General features: G+C 34.5%; 2 protein-coding genes across 2 annotated transcripts; both read right to left on the bottom strand.

Annotated features, from left to right (window-relative positions):
- Positions 1 to 8,326: 8,326 nt before the first annotated feature.
- LOC140751032 (endocuticle structural glycoprotein SgAbd-8-like) lies at positions 8,327 to 9,253 on the bottom strand. The gene is made up of 2 exons (XM_073084844.1): positions 9,218 to 9,253; positions 8,327 to 8,899 (listed from the first exon to the last, which is right to left on the bottom strand). The coding sequence occupies exons 1-2, from the start codon at positions 9,227 to 9,229 to the stop codon at positions 8,528 to 8,530; spliced, it is 384 nt and encodes a 127-aa protein (XP_072940945.1). The 5' UTR covers positions 9,230 to 9,253; the 3' UTR covers positions 8,327 to 8,527.
- Positions 9,254 to 14,572: 5,319 nt separating this feature from the next.
- LOC140750755 (endocuticle structural glycoprotein SgAbd-2-like) lies at positions 14,573 to 15,454 on the bottom strand. The gene is made up of 2 exons (XM_073084463.1): positions 15,332 to 15,454; positions 14,573 to 15,147 (listed from the first exon to the last, which is right to left on the bottom strand). The coding sequence occupies exons 1-2, from the start codon at positions 15,341 to 15,343 to the stop codon at positions 14,779 to 14,781; spliced, it is 381 nt and encodes a 126-aa protein (XP_072940564.1). The 5' UTR covers positions 15,344 to 15,454; the 3' UTR covers positions 14,573 to 14,778.
- Between the last annotated feature and the right edge of the window lie 6,349 nt (positions 15,455 to 21,803).

The following is a 21,803-nucleotide window of genomic DNA, read 5'->3' on the forward strand; positions in this document are numbered from 1 at the left end:
TGGGTTTGCTAAAAAAATCCTGGACAGGATAATTTTAATTATTTTTTGAAAAATCAATTTTCATTTTGCAGACAACCCTATATCAACGTGTTCACAATAAAACAGCGCTTCTACTGATATAAAATTTTATCTATTATCATCATGAGTGAAAGTAGTTGCCAGCGAAATACCTGTTTATACCTGACATCCCAGTAGTTCGTCCACGTAAATAATAGGCAACCCAAAGCCTGCACATTCTGTATGTTTTTAATATTCACTCAGAATAGAATTTTCTTATTATCTTGATGTTGCATAATTTAATTTTCAATTAAATTTTAATTTTTCAAAAAATAATTAAAATTATCCTGTCCAGGATTTTTTAGCAAACCCATTTTTAATGTATTACCCAATGTACTAATTTCATTATAAAATGAGTTTCATTCTATTATCAGCTCGGTCCAGTTCGATTTAGCTTCGGATCTTAGACCATAAATAAAATCAATGATCATTAATTTTATAGGTACTAAATATTGTATACTTGTACGTAAATCATTAATTGACATAATACTTTATGCCACCAAAATAAAGCATGAGAACTAGTAGCTATGTAGGTTATGTGATTATTTAAATCTTATTACCCTTCGTGGTCCAACTCCACACCTATTTCTGTCTTTTAATAACGGTGTTAAGCAGTACTATGTTCTGGGGGGTTACTATCATCTCTTAACACAATATTATTTTAATCATACTTTTACTTTTTTGCAGGAAATTTTACTTTTGAAGCAAAATATGACAATTTCAGTTGGTTTTATACAATGGATAAGCGAAAAATTAAAAAGAATTTAAGTTTGTTCAACTGTGTATGATGGAATATAGTAATATATTATTATAAGGAGGAAATAAAACTTTCCTTAACTATGTTGGTTTTTAAAAGATGGTGGCCTACCACCATGATTTGAAGGGAAAGACACGCTCTAAGTTAGCCCTTAGGGATCTCAGATGGAACTCTAATCCTATCTAAGGTTGATTATAGATGTCCATGAGTGGCATTTGCAAATAATTAAATGAAAAGCGATGTAATGTGTGTGTCACTTCCACAATTTATCAATTTATACGAATCCAACGACACCTCATACGTTACAAATTACAATCCGTAAAACCGTGTGAGCTGAAAAGCATGCCACAGAATTAAACATACAACATAGATATATTCCAAAAATATTATCCTCGATAGTCGGGTAAACATAACGCCTAAATTTATGACATGTTGTTGTTATTGTAATAATTTATTTTATCCTACCAATAACACATAAAAAATAACGCCCGAGGCAGTTGCCTTCATTTACCCTAAGTTCCTTAACCATGACATTTCTCAAATCATAAGCTGATGAGTCAAGTATATGATAATGTGATAATTATTGCCGCATAAACCACTGATAGCATTTACATAGAACTACAAAACTGTTACTTATAGATTGAAAACATATAATATGGTGTATTTATTGCGGTAGTGGACATCCTCGACTGTATCGTCAGTAGATATAAATATGTAATAAAGATATGTATCCGGATTCGTGTCAAAGTCTCACATGTGGATGCAGGGCCACAGCCAAGATTTCCTTTATTAGATTGAAATCTGGTCAGAAGGATTAAAGAAATGAAACTTCGTCACCAGGTTTCTTAAAACCTAATTTTATAAAATGGTCAGTTTCAAACAAACTTTTCTGATCCGAAGTCAAATCTATCAGAACCCATAGTATAAGTTTTCAAACGAGCACTCATTTGATCGAATCGAAAGCTCGTATTGGCAGTATGCGTTGTCGAAAGTGTTTACGGACAGACAGTTGCTTAAGATTTCGCGTGGGGAAGGGAAACTTGCCACCCTAGGTACGGCCACACGGATGTACTTCATACATAGAATGTAAATAATTAATTAAATATTAATTTTACGTGACATTTATATAATGGATTTTTCAAACAAATTGATCGAAATATTAACTGCTAAACAAACTTCCGTTTGAAGATACAGAAAAATAAATCAAAGTAAATACCACGTTACATAACATATATTATTTAATGAGTCTACTACTAGCATTTTGCACTGATTTACATACAAGTTTTTTATAATAAATGTTTTTTTTATATTAAAGTGGTGATATTAGTGGGTTACATTCATATTGAAATATTATTTCGATTAAATGATTTGCATTTGAAATTATATTAGCATTTTGTAAAAGAAAATGTCTTTTATTAATTATTTTTTAATATTTTTATTGTCAAAGTTTGAAGTGCCTGCTGTTTCAATAATGTGTTCGTTAATAAATAGCAATTTTATTTTTTTGCTAAATAATTTCATCAGGCAAAATATTTTTGATAAATAAAACAAATTATAAGAAATGGCGTAAATTAAAAGTAAAAATTTTTTCTTGACAAACTAACTTTTTCGACAACAAGATTGAATATCTTCCTCTAAAATACTATCATGTGATAGAGAATTTCGTCCATTTGTTCATTTTAAGATGACGTTGATAAGCGTATCGGATATAATAATTGAAAGGGTATGGTATCGAACCCATACGTAAAATAATAATAATATGTGGTAATATTTTTGGAGCGCCCTACCCGAAAACATCAGGAAAACTCCAAGCAGGAGCGCTTTCAATAGATTGGTTCGGGAACATTTCTTACGACAACCGCCCAGCATTTGAGACATTCTTTTATAGTTTTTATATATAATGATTATTCTTTATATGTATTTATATATTTATTAGTATTATATATGTATGTATGCAGGTATGTATTTATATATATTTGTATGTATAATATGTCTCAGTTTATTCAGGCTCATTTTATTTTACTTTTGTGTAAATGCCTACCACATACATTCGCCTTCGCCCAGGGTTGACTGGCAGAGAATGCCATTAGGCATTAAGTTCGCCCTTGTAACCGTTAGTTTAAGGTGTTTCAAAAATAAAATAAATAATATTTTAAAAATATTATTTTATATTCCATAGAGAATTTAGGTTCCCACTAGGATTAAGAGCTTTAAATATATTTTTTTGCGTCGTATGTACATGAAAAATCTATTTCTGTTATTTTAAAATGGAAATTAAGTCGATTTTATAGAGGTTACATAATGTATCGATTCTAAGTGTATATTTACTGGCATATTTTAATACAGATCATTGGATATAAATGATGGAATAAAAAAAGGAAAACGCAGTTACATTATAAAATAACCTTGACTTTTGATTAAAATATTTTACTTTTAAATAATAGCATTAGCGTTTTTAACAATAACATATTTTTTTTTTTAATGTACTATCTGTGTTAGTCTTACAATCTGCGTTTCCGAGGTCCCGACTCCCAAGCACGGACCTCTGGTACTTCAAAGTTAAAATTAATTATCACTTTACAAAAATACTGAAAGGTAAAGGGAAATATCGTGAACAAATTTATAAGCCCGATAGTTCAATACGTTATTTAAAATTTGTAAAGCCTGACAATACACACTTGGCCTATGACCTAAAATGCAGTGGACTGTGTTCTAAAACCTAAGAGACCCTTGCCTAGTAGTGGGACATTTATTGGGTTGATGATAACTATCTGTAAGTAATATTACCTAGTATGTCAATTCTAAGAGATCCAACCATGTCATTTCTATGAAAATCTGAATACGGATACACCTACCGATTGTCTATTAAAATGTGGTCGCATTTTTAGTTTTATTATCTTCATATCTTTTTTTATTCATGTTAACAGATTTATATATGCAGACGATCACAAATTAAAAATCAGAACAAATTTTTAAAACTATGTTTGTCCCCTTGTTTTGTTTTGGTTAATTATAATTAACGGTATTGTTAATTTTAATTAAACCCAGTAAAGCTTATTTCAATTCAATATCCAAATAATAATTAGAAAAACAAAACTTTTTTGAAAAATATAATATAGGTATTTTATTTTTAAACAATATTGAAATTTTAATAAGAACGACTTAAAAAACATAATATCTTTTAAGTACTTATTAGTATTAGTTAAATGCAGGAAGACGTATGGACGTAGGAAACCCGATATCAGAGTGTTTTGTTGGTACTGCAATTTTATTAAGAACTGTTTTTAGTAAAACTGCGGTATAATTCCAATGTTTATGACATTTTTGACGCATCTTGACATTTGTAGTTCCGAGGCCAACGATTGGAAGCACATCTCAGAACGATATACCACCAGAAACTTAACAAATCGAAAAAAATAAAAAGGCACAATTTTAGCTTACAATAATTATGGAAACAAGTTACTTTATAGGTCATAACAAGTTTTATTAATTCGCTCTTCCTGCACTTTGTCACTGACAGAGTCATCTTTTATCAGAATACCTAATTACGTGATATCAAGAGCGTCAAGGCGAACTTTAAATTTTAGACCTCCAAAATATATTTGAAACATATTGTGAAGGTGGTAGAAACCTTTGTGATTCCACTCTGGCGGCACCACCGCCACACCTATTTCTACCTAATAACAGCAGTGTTAGGCGCTGCTGTGTTCCGGTTTGAAGGGTGTGGTAAGGGAGACCGAGATACTTTTCCGAGGCGTTCCAGTATAGTCCTCAGGGGTAGCGGCGCATCTGTGGCCGACCTTAGGTAGGAATATCTAATCTGGCTGTATCTGGCTGTACCCCGCTGGCTGTATTGTCGAGTAATGTGAATATAAAAAATGTTACACGTGTTGGTATGCACGGCATTAGCATCAACGTATGTTGAAGCATTGCCTCCTCTTAATTTGTTGTCAAATTGATAAATTACTACAACTAAATGATGAAGATAGGTAGATTACCAAAGGTCAATGGTTTAATTATATTATTTATAGTTGATCCGGTATACATGACGCAGGTCTAGGCTGCAAACATATCTGAAACGTTTCCTTTAGGTTATTGGCACCAAATAAAAATTAAATTAACAGATTTAAACAAAAAATCGTTCTGTTCATATGACAATGCTATATTACCAGACGTGATAAATGTTTTATGAAAAGATGGTTCCACATACAAGGCTCTAAAACTAGTTTCATCCGTGTAAATGTCAACGGCTATTACCACCTCCGAAAGAAGGTCAGCTGGGTCACATGAAACACCATCTGCAGTCACGTATAGCTTCAACGAGATCGTATGTCAGTCTACACATAACAATACTTGTTGCATTTTTAAAGTAAGAATTATTCAACTAAGAATTATTTAACAGAAAAAGACAACATTCATCTGTACCCTTAGTGTGAGTTTTTACAAGAATGACTGTATCTTTTTATTTCTGATACAGTCCGCTAGGGGCGCTGATTGGAAATGTACGAGCAAATACGTAAACAAATACAAACACAGTCATTTTTGTAAAAAAGGACAAACTCATAATAAGAGTATTGACATCTAGTTGAATAGCTCCTTAGTATTTATATGTACCTTACATAGTGCAGCTAGTCAGGAAGTTGCAAGATTGCAAAAATATAAGTGTCAATGGAATAGTAACAAATAAATAATAATAATTGTTACTTGATCAGTATTTTAACAGTATTTAATATAAGGCAATCATCTTAGCCTGGAAAATAGTAACGCATCTGTAGTGAACGACAAGCAGAACCTATTCTACATGGAGTTGATCGCAAATGTCCATGGACGGCACTTACTATCAGATAAACTGCAAGATAGTCCAATCTTATATAAAAAAATCCATAATTATGCAAATATTTATTAATTTCCCCCACCTATTATACTCTACAATTCTCTGCTATTATACTCTACTACTCGTATAATTTCCATTAAAAAGAGTATTTTGTTAGTAGGTAATATCAATTTCAGAACAAGATGATACTTTATGTATTTCAAATTATATTTTATGTATATTAAACAAACCTTATGAGTATGATTGATAAACTTATAAATTTAGATTGAAATAAATTACTTGTTATTTATTATTATAATGCTTTAACATCGCAGTTTCTACGTTAGAATGGAGTACGATACGCGACAACGCCATCTTACGATATATCGATAAGCTTTAATGATGTTATCATACCTACCCAATGATCATGATCACAACATTAGTAGTTCTGACTCAGTCAAGTAATATTTATATTTGTTCCGCTCGATTGGTACAGATGGAGCTAGCTATCATCACGCTTAAATCCAATTCTTTGTGATTTTTACCTGGATAATAATATTATTAGAATCTCTTTATTTATTAATACTAAATTTATAATGATAACAATTAAATTTTGCTGACAAAAAAAAAAAGAGAAAACTGTAAAGGAATGGGCATTCCATTGGATCATGTAATTGCATTTTACTCTCCTCTTAACAAAAAGAGAATATTTCCTGGCTAGATCGTTCTGTGTTTTTTTTTTATAATATAGGAGTAGCAGACGAGCATGCAGTCCACCTGATGATAAGTGGCTACTGCCGCCCATGGACATCTGTAATCAACCCCAGGATAGGATTAGATATTCCTACCTGAGGTCGGCCACAGATGCATGCATGCATGCAGAAACACAGCAGCGCCAAACACGGCTGTTATTAGGTAGAAATAGGTGTGGCGGTGGTGCCGCCGGAGTCGAACTACAAAGGGCTCTAACACCTTCAAAACTAGGTTTGATCTCTGATAGTGATGTGTTCAATTGACCATTCCGTCATTAATGTAGATTTTTTTCGCTTAATACATATACTCGTATAATTGTAGAAGTATCTTAATATCATCATCTGGTAGTAGGTAATTGTTGTAGAAGAGTATTTAAAAACTGATAGTTTAAAAAAAAGTTCGATGAAAGTAAAACACAGCCAATTAATAAACATTATCTTTACAAATTATTTTTAATTCGGCAGCTATCTGTTTAGGAAATGTCATGATTCCTTTTTACAAAAAATATACCAGAAATCAGCGTCAGACTTAACTGTAAACAATGACATGTATTTTTTCAACCCTAATTCTGTCGGAATCAATAACACTATTTTACGTCAATTACCAATAAATTATTAAATAATTGATATAATTAAGAGTTTAGAGTTAGATTGGCGTCTCTATCACACGATGGTAAAACTATGTTATAGCAACCTGCCTAAATAAAAAAAAATACTAGGCGCGCTATTCCACATGAAACCGAAATTATTTGATTTTCAAATTCATTTCATTACAAATGCAACGAACGTTCATGAACTACTTGACGTTAATTAGACACCGGATGCTGGCTGGCTCACATATAATGCACTTACATATACATCAGATCTGTGATCGGAGTCAGGTAGAACCTTTGCTCTATATCACGGATAGGTGGCGAAAGAAGCTTACCATCAGGTGAACTTCAAGCTTGGAGTACCAACTCCAATCTTATCAATTGTACTGTACATACATTTGTAACTAAACGGATATTAGATAAGAATCATGATAGAGATAATTCAGAGATATTTTCCTATCCCAGGGAATTAATTTCTAATGCTTCACATTATAATTATAATAGTATTTACGCCATAAACCGAAACATGACAGCGCTATATCGCTCTATAAGGCAGAAAGATTGTAAGTTATTGATAATTGTGTCGTCCCAGTGTATCTCAAGTGTTTTACTTCTTTTTAAAACAAATGAATAAGTATTCTGCTCGAGTACATGAATGTAGGTATGGTTTATTGAATATACTTCTTTATGACGATATGATAAGTGTGAGTACTATATTGCAATGCATATTTGAAATCATAATCAATAACCATTAAACAATAAAATGTGTATCATCAACCAATTATTGTACGTGCGTAAAATCTTTCTGTGAAAAGAGAAGGATTTTAGTAATAGTTAACCAATTATAAAGTTATATTGTTTAGTCTGCACGCACCTCCTGCTTTCCTCACGATGTAATTTACCACTGTGAAATCAAGTGACATTTCATTTCTAATTTGTACTGAAATTCAAAAATCGTTGAGCCTTGGCTAGGATTGTAAACTCGGATGCGCAACATCAAACTAAGCTTGATAATAACTGTATAAAATTCATCGACTTATACTAAGGCGATAAAAACAAGAGGTTAAGGTAATTTAGGGAATCATAGTCGCTTGACCTTTACTGTAATACTTATTACACGAGGTCACGCCAATTATCAACGCCTAAATATATTATTCTAAGACAAAGTTCAGCGCACCAGCTATTGCATGCAGGAGTTGCACAAGAAAAGTCACGGAACGGAAAACTACACACGTTACATCATTCAAACATAACATTTATAAGCTCCTCTCTACTTTAATAAACCATTCGAACATATTTCATAATTAAATTTAAATATTAAGAAAGTTATAGGGAAGGGAATGAAACAATGATAAAAATTATAAAAGGATTTTTTTAGATAACTATTTACAAGGAAGGTAAAAAATGACTTGTATGTACAAAAGTATACGAAATATCTTGCCAGCTATACATATAGGGTTATACCCTTGAGGCGGCAGGAAAAGAGTTTCCTTTGTTGATATACTCTGGCAAACAATGTTTACATTATTGCTATATGTGTAATATATTATGGAACTTAACGACGTTGGGGTTGAGGAGGGGCGGTGGCGAGGTAGTCAAGGGCGCGCTGGATGTCAGCTGGGATGGGTGGGGGAGTTGGCAAATGAGCACCCTCGGGCTGGAAGCCGTTCTCGTTGGCAATGTAGCGCAGCTGGACTGGACCCTCATCACCGGTGTACTGGAATTGACCAGCGACTTGTAGAGCGGGCTCTTCAGCTCCGATGTTCTTTAAGGACCCCGACTCATCAGCGGAGATTCCATTGCCGGTTTCGTACGAATACTGGTAGGAACCGTCCGGATTGATGTTGGTGTCTTGACGGAGGATCGGAATTGGTTCAGTTGGTGCCTGGGGGGCGGCGAAGGCAACCGCCAACAAGGATAAAGCGACCTGGAAATAAGAAAAACAATGAGTAATTATTATTGGTAAACCAAATTTTGCTTTGGTGTAATAATATTACGATCAACATCTAATCAGCGTACGCGCACTATTGTGTCTGTAATTAGGTTATTAATATTTACAACCTCACGTCACTTTACATATATGAAGAACACAAAAATTTCTTATCATATCTGTAATTTAAATTATAATGAAGTTTTTTTTTAATTCCAAACGAACTGCAATTAGGAACAATACTCCATAAAATGGTAAAGCAATAAATTCCTGGACTAATCACTCATATATCAAAACACAATCACTGGCACTTACTATGATTTTCATGTTGGTATTAAATGTCGGTGAAGGCACTAGACAATGTTGGTTTTAGAGTGTTATCGGTATATATACGGATGGGTCACCGCGCCGCCTACCACCGCTGGGTGGTATTGCACCATCAGCCGCGTCAGAACAAATTCGACAAAATTATTTGCGAGCTTACCTATTCATGCGCTTGCATGATGTTCATGGTTAATTTTGGGGTTCAGTACTAAATTTAAGAAACTGTAAGAATGTTTGCAATTTTGTAGAAAGGAAAATAAAAATAGAGTTCTATTCTAAGATACTTATGATCATTCATAAGGATAGTATGTAAATAAACAGATGTGATGATATACTTATTCCAAGTACCATGTAATATATATTATTTTCTGTAAGCCTTATGCTTTAAAGTTCAAACAGAGGTCTTTGAATACTTTGTGGACATTTCTTTTATGCACACGCGAGCTCTCTTTAAACTCTTTTTGTCTATGCGCGGATTTTATGTTAATAAGTAGGTATCTCATAAAATAATACATGTTGAAAAAAGCATTACAAAAAATATGTAGAAACATTAACACATACATTATACTTACACATCAATAACCCAGAAAATGTTTGCTTAATTATCTTATTCCATACATCATATTCATTCAAGTTAGCTTTAATTACATTAAAAAGCATTAAAAAGCGTAGATCATGCCCCATGACTAAAATATAAAGTTTCATTTTCTAAAATATTAACTACATTCAACTCAAAAGTAGGCACTAAATGTACTAAATGTAAAGTATAGATGACCCGTAAAACGAATGTTACATCGCTATTGTGTTTCCAAAATGTCAATGTGTTACAAGAGTAACACTTTTTAATGTACAAACCTTGCATAGTCCACGCTTTATTCAGGACTAAATAAGATTGTTTTACGTAACAGAGTATGAACACACTTCATATTAGTTATATTCGCCAACATAATAAAGAAGTTTCTCAATTACAAGAGTAATTACCAGTTTGTACCTACTAGTATTCAACCATGGTCAAACAAAACATATGAATTTACTTTTTCCCATTTTTTTTTGATATTACTAAAGCTAGTCAAGAGCTAATAATAAAAACATTGCTTCACAAAAAGTTAAGAAGATGATTAGAAAGTGAATTGATTTGTCTTTACTATTTATTGTTTAATGAAAAAGGACTCGTTTTCATACACACTTACCTACATTTCATTACAGGACATGACGTAGGGATCATGAAATTATGATTTCTGATCATTATGTACAAAGCATTTCATTTAGACAATGACTAAGAACAATCACATTATATAATATACCAACTTAACAAAACTACATTTGTTCGTAAATACTTCAATCCTGTCTACTTGTTGTGATTTATCTTAGTGAAAGTTTATATATAATTGCTTACTTGTAATTTTAGTCTAAATTCATGTATTGCTTGTTTACTTGTGATTTAAACGTTTTTATTTTTAACCAAAATTTAAATACATAATTATTATTACTAATATATAGAAAATAGTAGCTCAAATTACCCCAACATACCTCAGTATACTTCAGCTATAGCTCAATTAACAAAAATGCCTTTATAATTATGTATTTTGCAATATGCCTGTGTTCAAAATATTGGACTATACAAACGTTGGCCATGCATATTTTATTAAGTAATTAACGTCTCGCAAATGTCTTGGCTCTTCCATAACGATCAATGGTCTAATGCAATCTTTCTATTCTTGAACACCAAGGCAATTTCAACATTGAAATCGCATAAGAAAGGTCCAAACGAGTTAGGAGATAAATAAAAATGTCAATATAAGCCCAGTAACGCGGTGTTAGGATTGGCCATTACGCCTATTACATGTAGTAGGTACGCTGGGTAATTGGGTAGCAGCCAAAGTTCAACCATTATCCGAATTCGAATCATGGGTTTCAATTCTCCGATCTTTCAAAGTGATATGATCGTCAACCCATTTCTGTACTCCTGAGCTCGAGTCTCTTTTCTGAGTGACAGCAGGTTAGACCAGATTCACGCGCTAGCCCAAAGTTTATTAAACGAAGGTGGTAGAAACTTTTGTGGTTCGACTCCGGTGGCACCACCGCCTCACCTATTTCTACCTAATAACAGCAGTGTTAGGCGCTGCTGTGTTCTGTTTTGAAGGGTGTGGTTAGGGAGACAGACTTTTCCGAGGCGTTCCAGCTTAGTCCTCAGGGGTAGCGGCGCATCTGTGCCCGATCAGGTAGGAATATCTCATCCTATCTGGGGTTGATCCATGGGCGGCAGCAGCCACTTACCATCAGGTGGACTGCATGCTCGTCTGCTACCTTTATATTATAAAAAAAAAAAAACTTAACATAAATTTTTGCCCTCGCCGTTTATATGCAAGTGATCACTCATTTCTAATAGGCACATAATATGAAATATCAGAGGCGTTAGATTCGAACCTTGGACCACCGATTGAGAGGACAAGTTTCTAATTACTAAGCTATCACTCTTTATTACTTGTTAAAATAGTGTAATATATGAAATAATTTTCACGTGTTTTAATAGCAAAGGATAAATGTCGAGAAAAATACATGTGAGAGTTCATTAAACTATTTTAAAACTTGTGTCGTCTTTCAACATGGATTTGGTCTATGATATCGATACCTAGCTGTGAGTCAAAACATATTTTTAAGAAGATAAGTATATTATTTTTAGGTATTTCAAGACATCATCCCAATTCAAATATATCAGATTAGATGTTCCATGTAGTGTTGACATCTTTAATATCAAGTATTTATTGTGGTACAAATGCTGATATCAAGTTTGGTTTGGCAACGGACACTTACATTTCCCAGGTATTCCAACTTAGTACTCAGGGGTAGCGGCGCATCTATGGCCGATTTCAGGTAGGAATCTAACCTTATCTGACGTTGATTACAGATGTCAATGGGCGACAGTAGTCACTTACGATCAGGTGGACTGCATGCCCGTCTGCTACTCCTATCAATACTAACATTATAAAGAGGATTTGATTTGGGAAAGATTTGATTGTTTGTTCGTTATTTTGTTTGTTGGCATTGAATATGCTCTGAAACTACTGGTTTGATTTAAATAAATCTTTTTTTATATGTTAGATAATTTATGTTAGGTAAAATAAGTTTTTTAAGGGAATGAAATAATGCCAATATAACTCCTAGATTGACATCCCTAAACCAGCGAGTCTCATACACAGAGAAGGTCTTTTAAAGTGGTTGATAGAGCTAGTATTATATAGAAATAAATTAACTTCATACAGATCAATATCGATTACATATGCGATCCTACCCCTGAGGACTAAGTTTTAAATGCCTCGGATATATCTCCCTTATTACGACATTCAAATCTAAACACAGTACTTAGCGCTTAACACTGCTCTTATAAGGCAAAAATTACCTCCCACAAATAAGCTTATTTTAAGGTTTTTTTGCACAAGTTACTTTACTTTAAAATAAGCCCAATGACAAAACTACTTCTATGTTAAGCTTGACATACTTTATAAACTCATAATTTTGTGACCAAGAAATATATATTTTAATTACCAATTAATTAATTCAGAATTGCGTTTATGTTTTGAATTATGTTATGGTAATTTAATTAGGAATTACTAAACTGTGGCAGATATCCACACAATTTGTGTCTTCTAAAACAAGTCCATGTAGGCTTTTATCTTAATCAAAATGAAATCAAAGCCCCGTTAAATCGGAAATTATATATTTTTTACGATGTCAAAGCGACTCTTCCAAAACGAAATTAAGTAGTTTTGTTTTATTATATACTTATATAATAAAACAATTTTTAATATTTTGTTTTATTATTATTATTAACTAAAGAAATTAAAGTACTTTCATAAACACAGTGGAATTAAATTGTTAAATAACGGTTTTAATATCATTTTCATAAGAATCAACACGACCACTTTGAACTTCTCTAATAACAGTTTGAGTGACCCTGATTTATGCACATTTTCTCGGACGTCAAATAATGGTAAAATAATAAGTGCGCTCGACATTATAACAACATTGACATTCGAATTTAGAGCTTTGCAAAAGATTTTGAGAAAATAAAAGATGTTCTCAATCGTATTAGCTATAATAGGTTTTGTTGGCGATGCAGGCTGCGGACTAACAATAGGGATAGGTTTTATATATTTTTACTTTTTATACTTTATAGGGTTCCGTACCCAAAGGGTAAAAACGGAACCATATTACTAAGACTTCGCTGTCTGTCCGTCTATCCATCTGTCCGTCTGTCACAGGGCTCTATCTCTGGAACCGTAACAGACGGACACTTGAAATTACTACTCACAAATAAAGGAACGCTGTTTTTCTCTAAGTTCCCTAAATAACTAAAAAACCTCGAAAAGTTCGACAAGTTTTCACCATTTACGACGTTGCGAGCCAAAGCCCTACAAGTTTATTTACTCTATGTTTTTGAAGAGTTTTATGAACATTATTAGCGTAGATATTAGTGAATCTGCAGGGTCCACGTCCTAATTTATGCGCAGAAATGGAATCTAGAAGAGGTGGTAAATAGAATTAAAAAATAGGACTATTCCAAGTTTTTCGGAAAATATGTTTCATAACGCTTTTTGGCAGTTCATCGCCCACTTATACAAGCTGTGAGGATTATTTTATCCGTTCTGTGTAACAGTATTTGTAATCACCGATCGGACGATTGCATCATATCCATGATAAAGAAATCTCTCATATTATCTCATCAACATCTCTATTTCTACATTCGAAGGAAAAAATGTGATTCTCGAACTCAAGATTTAAAAACGCAAGTTCCGTGGTAAGGTTGATATTATTTAAATTCGAATGGCGTGAATTTGTTTTACATTGAATCGTTGACTGTTTATTAATAAATTCATAGGACCAAACATTTTTATTCAAATATTTGGACACATATTATGTAACCAAATTCCTTAAAGATTTCAGAAATAAATTAAATAGGAAGACAATCCTACTTACACTATTTTTATTAGAAATCTGGCCTGACTTTTTATGTAATACTGAATATTCAATTATGTGTGAGGTGCAGATTTTGCCTTAAGACGCCTTTTGACCGAAACGTCAATGCAAACTATACTCTATTTACCCATTGCACGGTTTGTTTATTTAGTTATTAGTCTGATGAATAATATAATTAGTTAAGGCGAATAGTTCGATTTTTTTTTTGAATTGTTATTTAAATAAAATATTTTTTTGGTGATGTGAAATTTTACATCAATTATTATAAGAACAAAAGGATATTAAATTATTTTACTAAGGTGTATAACTTTTTTTATAAAAAATGTTACAAAAAATTTCTATTACATGAAGGGAAATGAAACAAAGCGATTTTGTCAACTACATAGTGTATATATTGTTCTACAAAAATACAAAATAAAATAAAAAACATTGGATTGATTTTTTCAGCCTAGCAGATGATATTCGGCTCCTTATAAACCAACGTAAAATTCTTTTGGCATGTTTGCTTTTTAATGAGACAGAAGAATATATTCTACTCATCTACACAAATGTACGGTGGAGTAAGTGTTATGAGCTTACTGGGCATCAGCCTGAGGAGGAGCGGTAGCCAAGTAAGCGAGGGAGCGCGCGATGGCTTCCGGTACTGGGGGAGCGGTAGGCAGATGCGCGCCTTGAGGCTGGAATCCATTCTCATCAGCGGTGTAGGTCAACTGGATGTTTCCATTTTCGCTGGGGTACTCAAACTGACCTTGTACTTCCAAAGCATCAATGTCTCCAACCTTCTTTAAATCTCCCTTCTGGTCAACTTTGATGCCGTTACCAGATTCAAAGGAATACGAATATGATCCATCAGCGTTCACTTGGCTATCCTGATTAACAATAGGGATCGGCTCAGGCGCTTGAGGAGCAGCAAAGGCTGCTGTGGCGAAGAGGGCAATTAAAACCTGGAACACCAAAAACACTGATTAGATATAACGTTGACAAGAGACTAACCAACACTGCTGCGTGATTGGTGTTGCTATGCGTTTATGGCTTTCTCATTTTTAGATAAACATCACAGATATCCTTTAATGGCACTTCACAGTCACTGGCACCGATGTTATAATGACAAGTACAAACAACACTTACAATGGATTTCATTTTTTAAGCTTGTTTTTGTTGAACAATCAACTGAAGAGTACTGAGAGTGATGCTGTCATGTCCTGATATTTTGAGTATTTATAGAAGGTCTCTTTTGACCACCTCCCTTCGTCTCCCTAGTTTCGCAATACATTGCGATGTCGCAAAATCTATGAAATAAGTAAACTGCAGATGCATTACCTCGAGTCGTATATGTCAACTTGTGAGACGACGTAACTGTTGTCAACAAGCCTAACGGATTTTCCAATTGTTCAGTATTGACCTTAACTCAAGCATTACGTGCAGGCACATTTTACAATGATATCTTGTATAAACATACCATATGTACAGTTTGCTTTGATTATAATATGTTTAGATTTCACAAAAGATCACCTTAAATTCAAATTGACAAACAAACATCAAAATCGTAACGGCAATAATTGGCTAGACGATCTATAAGTAAATCATGGTCACCCTGGAAGCTCGTATAGCCCTACGGCTTGTTTAGATTGTAACTGATCTACAAACTTAAGCGACTTAAAAGTCAATCGGCAATTGGATGTTGCTCGCCAGTACCTAACGAAATTTCAAACGCAAAAAATGTCCATCGCTTTTTTATGGACAAATAGCAATCGTTAAACCATATTATTTTGGCCGTATTTCGGGCAGTTTAAAGAAAAACAGAATAAGGGTTACTCACTAACTCCTACCCTCACCAATCTACATAGGTGTGGCATACTCTAAGGTCCTACTAATCTGGGGAAATTATAATACATAGGTAGATACATCTTGTAAATTAATAAATGTCAAATTATGATATGGCTTGAACTTGCACAATACTCGTACAATATCCCATCTCGAAATACAATGTGTTTGGACTCATTCTAATGTACCAGGTATTTCGAAAGTACGGCAGACGAAGTTCGTAGAGAACATCAGAACAGCAGGTAACGAGCAATTTTATAGCTGTAAGGGGACCTGAATATCTTATATATATAATTCTCGTGCCACAATGTTAATTTTCACCAAATTTTATATGCATATTCAGTAGGTCTGAGAATCAGCTACTATCATTTTTTTTTTTTGTTTACGAGGGGGAAACCTTCAAAAGGTACCCGGTGCCGTGGGAGCGACACAGGGTTATGTGGGATTTTTACCGCACTAAAACCCCCCCGGTGGCCTTCCTCTACGTTGCCAAGAGGACTCCGGGATCTCCTACGGAACGCAACCGGAGTCCTCTGAACGCGTCGCCCCTTCGGGCTCCACCCAGGTGAGCTCCAGGACTCGCCACACCGTCTAGTGTTTACGACGGTATGCGACCACACACACCGCCGTCCTTCCCGGAGTTGCTTACCGGACGGCTCGACCTCCCAATCTTGCCGCCCGCAACCCCGGAAGCCCCCTTTTAGTCGCCTCTTACGACAGGCAGGGGATACCGTAGCCCTATTCTAGTCCCGGGACTACAGGGACAGATTTTAGTTTAGTTTTTAGTTTAGTGATAAGGGTTGTTCACCCTTAACATTTTTTTGTTTATATGCAACACAACGTTTGCCGGATCAGCTAGTATGCTATAATATATGCTCGTAAATGTTTGATATGACCTTAGCACTGCGACCGGGGTACCTAATAATAATTGACTTTTGATCTGCAAAGTATACATAATATAAAGACTACACGTGCTCGAATAGCACACCTCAATGCTAATACAAGTAATATTACCTAATTAGTATCGTAGTGTTAATAATACTTTTCATAGTGTGCACCATTTGACTAAATTAATTTTGATAGCTATATAAAAGTTTATGTACGTATATGCGTTTTATATTTTAAGCACCATACTTTACCTTAAAGTAAAATAAGTACCTCAGGAAAGACCATGGTATGCGTGGCTGCATACCATAGTAAATGAACGAAGGTATGGTGAGCATAAATTCTCACCTGGCTAAAGCCCAAAAGTGGCACCACGTTCGGAAGACTCCTAACTGTATTCTTACTGTGTGAGATCCCGGAGTCCTTCAGGTACGCTGAAGACGGTCTCATTAGATAAAAATCCCACATAAACTGGTGATTCTCCCAAGGGTACCTTTTGAAGATCTCCACGTCGGCAACAAAAAAAAATGGAATTCAGTTAATTTGAAATTCAAGAGGATGTAAACCGTGGCATATGGTTAGTGACTGCCCTTGACGGCCTTGTAATCTACTATATACGAGTATTCTAGTAATTGCAGTTTGGAGCTTGCTGGTTTTAAATGATGTGTACGTAAATCTTTTGAAAGTGGTAGAACTCCTTGCGGTTCGACAACGACAGCACCACCGCCACAACTATTAGTAACAGTAAGCGCTGCTGTGTTCTAGTTTGGAGGGTGTGGTAAGGGAGACATAGTTTTCCGAGGCGTTCCAATTTAGTCCTCAGGTGTAGCTGCGCACCTGTGACCGATGTCAGGTAGGAATATCTAATCCTATCTGGGGTTAATTACAGATGTCCCAGGATGGCAGTAGCCACCAGCAGGTGAACTGCATACTAGTCTGCTACTCCTATATTATAAAAAAATGCTTTCGAAGATAGCTAAGAGTGCCGCTGTATATTCCCTTAGTATAGCTGTATATTCCCCAAATAAATAAAATGCTATGTTCAATTCATTTACTTACTTCGGGCGTAATTCTGACCTTGACCTGCGACCGAAATATTTACCAGTCGAATAAAACATAATAACCACTCATTTGTCTTATGATGCGCGAATGAATTTACCTTATGGGCGTAATCAGTATTAAATTTGATTATAGTGTATGTTAATCCCAAACTATCATCATTTAAATTACGCACATAACAAAAATATAACGAACTTGCAGCCCTTCTGATTATAAGTAGCCACCGCCGCCGATGCATATTTATAATCAACCCCAGATTTGATTTGAATCCCACCTTAGGTCTACCGCAGGTGTCTACAGTGGAACCCCTGAGATTATTTCTCAGGGGGCTCAGTAGAAAAGCCTTGTTTAGGTGTATCTACTTTACTACTCCAATACACACTTCGAACCAGAACACAGCAGCACCTAAAACCACTCCTGCACGGCAGAAATTAGTATGGCGCCTTAAGAGTCGAATGAGTCCAAGAGAGGAGAAGAGTCCAAACAATAAGTTTACCAATATGTAATATATTTTCGTATACTAATTGGAAAAAATGTTTCCATGATGCCAACACCAGTGCTCTTGCTGCTTTAGGTATAGGTACTTTGTTCCTATAGTTCCGGGACTAGAATAGAGCTACGGTATCCCCTGTATGCCTGTCGTACTAAAAGGGGGCTTCTGGAGTTGCGGGCGGCAAGAGTGTGAGCTCGAACCGTCCAGTAAGCGATCCCGGAAAGGACAGCGGTATGTGTGGTCGCATACCGTCGTACACACCAGATGTGAGGGAGGAGAGTAAATTACTCCCCCCACAGCAGAGCCCGGGCATCGTGTTTGGAGGACTCGGGTTGTGTTCCGTTGGAGATCCCGGAGTTCTCTACCAAACGCCATGGACGGCCACCTCGGAGGGGTTTAGTGCGGTAAAAATGCCACATAACCGGAGTCGCTCCCACGGCGCCGGGTACCTTTTGAAGAAAAAAAGGTATAGATACTAATAATAACAACTTTTGTGTTATTGTATTCCGGTATAAAGATTGTGATAAGGGAGAGATAACTTCAAGTTTACCTAGCTATTTAATATCTGTAACACAGAAACTAAATATATATTCGATATTATGGACCCAATGTAGATTATAACACTATCCCTGCTCTGAAAATGTGTAAATAAAACATTATTGTAAATTAATACGTATTATGAATAAAAACTGTTTCAGGTGGAAAGCGTACATACAATTATGTATCTTATTTCTTCGTTAATAACGTTCGTTTTAACCTCTGTAACGTAAATATTTATGCCGTACAAGCTTAAATAATAATAATAAACATTTAAAAGTGACTATAAGTTAAATTTAACGTATGGAATTCATAGAAAATGAAATTCAGAAAAAAAAGATTATTATTATTAAAGTTATCGTTACTTTTGTTCATTTTTATCACAAGTACCACAAGTATTGTTACTATGCAATAAATAGTTTTATTCTTCACATTTAGCTCAGTTTACAATAATACTACTTATATATCATAAATATTTCTAGTTATATATTATTATCATTAAGAAATGTTTTATTTTGATTTGTCTGCCATGTTTCAATGCGCGTATATCTATCAATAAAATTTGATTATTTGAAAAGTTTAATAATTAAGTAGATACTAATTCATGGGTAACCAACATACTTTGTGCAATTATTTTAAAATCACACTAAATTAACACGTCAACAACACACTAAAGACAAAATAAATATGTATTAATATTTTATACATATTCAATCGTTGTTGTAAAGCATTATTGTGCAACACAATCTTGTATTATGTCTTTAATCTGAATATTCTAATCGATAAGTTTATATAATAAATATGTCGAAGATCAAATGGCCACGTGGTAGACTACGTGACCTATGGCCGTAGAACCAAGAACAGAATCCAGGATTTCGCAAAGATATACGAAGTAATTTGCATTAATACAATCGGTGTGTCTATTTATCCATTTAAGGCAGATTACACGCTTAACGCAAGAATACGTTATAAAGTACTCCAGAGAAAAAAGACGCAATCTACACTGACAGGTGACAAGTCCTGTACCCTTAGTATGAGTATACTAAGGGTACAGTACCCTTACCATGAGTTTTTACGTTTTGACATATTATATGACTGTTTTGGTATTTGTGTACGTATTGGCCCATACTATTTCCAAGTTATGATATAATCCGCTAGGGGCGCTGATTGGAAATTGCATGGGCAAATACGTAAACAAATACCAAAACAGTCATATTTGTCAAAACGTAAAATCTCATGGTAAGGGTAAGGGACTTGCCGACTATACTCATACTAAGGCTACGTAAAAACGTACGTAAAAACTCTTTTACGTTTGCTCGAAAACGTTCAACGTCGACGAATTCGCTCTTACAGCGCCCCCGTGTATCGAAACTAAAATTTCGTATTATAAGTTTTAAAAAACTGAATAGTCAATTGTAACGACATTTAATTTCACAAATATAAATGCAATGCTAAAAGCATTTTTAGATTTATTTCTGACAGCGTTATAGTTACGTTTTTGAAACTTATACTGCGGAATTTTAAACTCATACTAAGGATACTGCTGCGGATAGCTCTTTAGAAGTGGCAAATTAAAAAAAATCCTAAACAATTTATTGGAAAGTTTTTTCTACATTTCGTGATAACTCCTTCATTCATAATGCTATAAAACTGCTATCCTCCGAAACCAGAAAATTATAGTGATTAAAAAATAAATACTTAACACGGTCCATAAGTGCAGACAATACTTTGTTTTACAAATCTTCACTCTACAAAGGTAACGATCTGATGAATTTAAACATAATATAACAGGTTTCAACGGTTTATTTATACAACAGAAAGTAGGTATCTATTTCGTCAAGTTTCTTCCAGTCGGCAGCAAGTTTATAATGTGTCCATCCATCCATCAGCCTTTAATAGTCCACTGCTGGACATAGGCCTCCCCTAATCTACGCCACTCCGACCGGTCTTGAGCGATGTGGATCCAGCGGTTACCCGCCGTCTGCTTCAGGTCATCAGTCCACCTAGTCGGGGGGCGTCCTGCACTCCTTTTGCCGAGACGTGGTCTCCATTCGAGGACCTTCCTACCCCATCGGTTAACTGCCCTACGAACTATGTGGCCAGCCCATTGCCACTTCAGCTTGCTTATTTTGAGAGCTATGTCGGTAACTTTCGTTCTCCTACGGATTTCCTTGTTACGGATTTTGTCGCATTTAAACACAAAAAAATTGAAGTAAAATTGATGAGCCAAATCGCTACCCCGAGGAAGTGTACCCAAGATACTAGCAGCATTACCTCGCTGAATTGACAAACTAATTTGTTGGCCGAGCTTTCCGGTGACCCAAGAGCTGAAATATCTAAATTAAATTTTCACGTAATACCAGTAGATGGTTATTATTATAAGTCGTCGCTGTATAGGATGCCTAATCACTTGCTATTCATTTAATCAAAACGGAGAATAATAATAATTTATCGCGCGATCAAGCACAAAAATAAACAGGTAATAAATAAAACAATCACTTCTTCATTGATATTTGCTTAGTTACAATTATTATTCGGATAATGTATTACATTTATAAGTAAGTAGTAAGATTAAGCTGCTTATACAAATATGCCTCATTATGCATCTAAATAGAGAGGAATCTTATACTACTTATACTCCCATTAACATCCGTAAATAACATATGAAATTATCCCTCATATAATTAAAATTAGATAATACATATTGTAAAGACTATCTAAAATGCTTGTTGATGTGACTATTAAAAGTAATGAGCAGAAATATTAAACTTTATTGATTACTTAACTTATCATTCGAAGCTT

This window comes from Epargyreus clarus, unplaced genomic scaffold, assembly GCF_041222505.1.
Source record: "Epargyreus clarus isolate Ecla_fem2 unplaced genomic scaffold, WU_Ecla_fem_2.2 ptg000021l, whole genome shotgun sequence".
Taxonomy (NCBI): domain Eukaryota; kingdom Metazoa; phylum Arthropoda; class Insecta; order Lepidoptera; family Hesperiidae; genus Epargyreus; species Epargyreus clarus.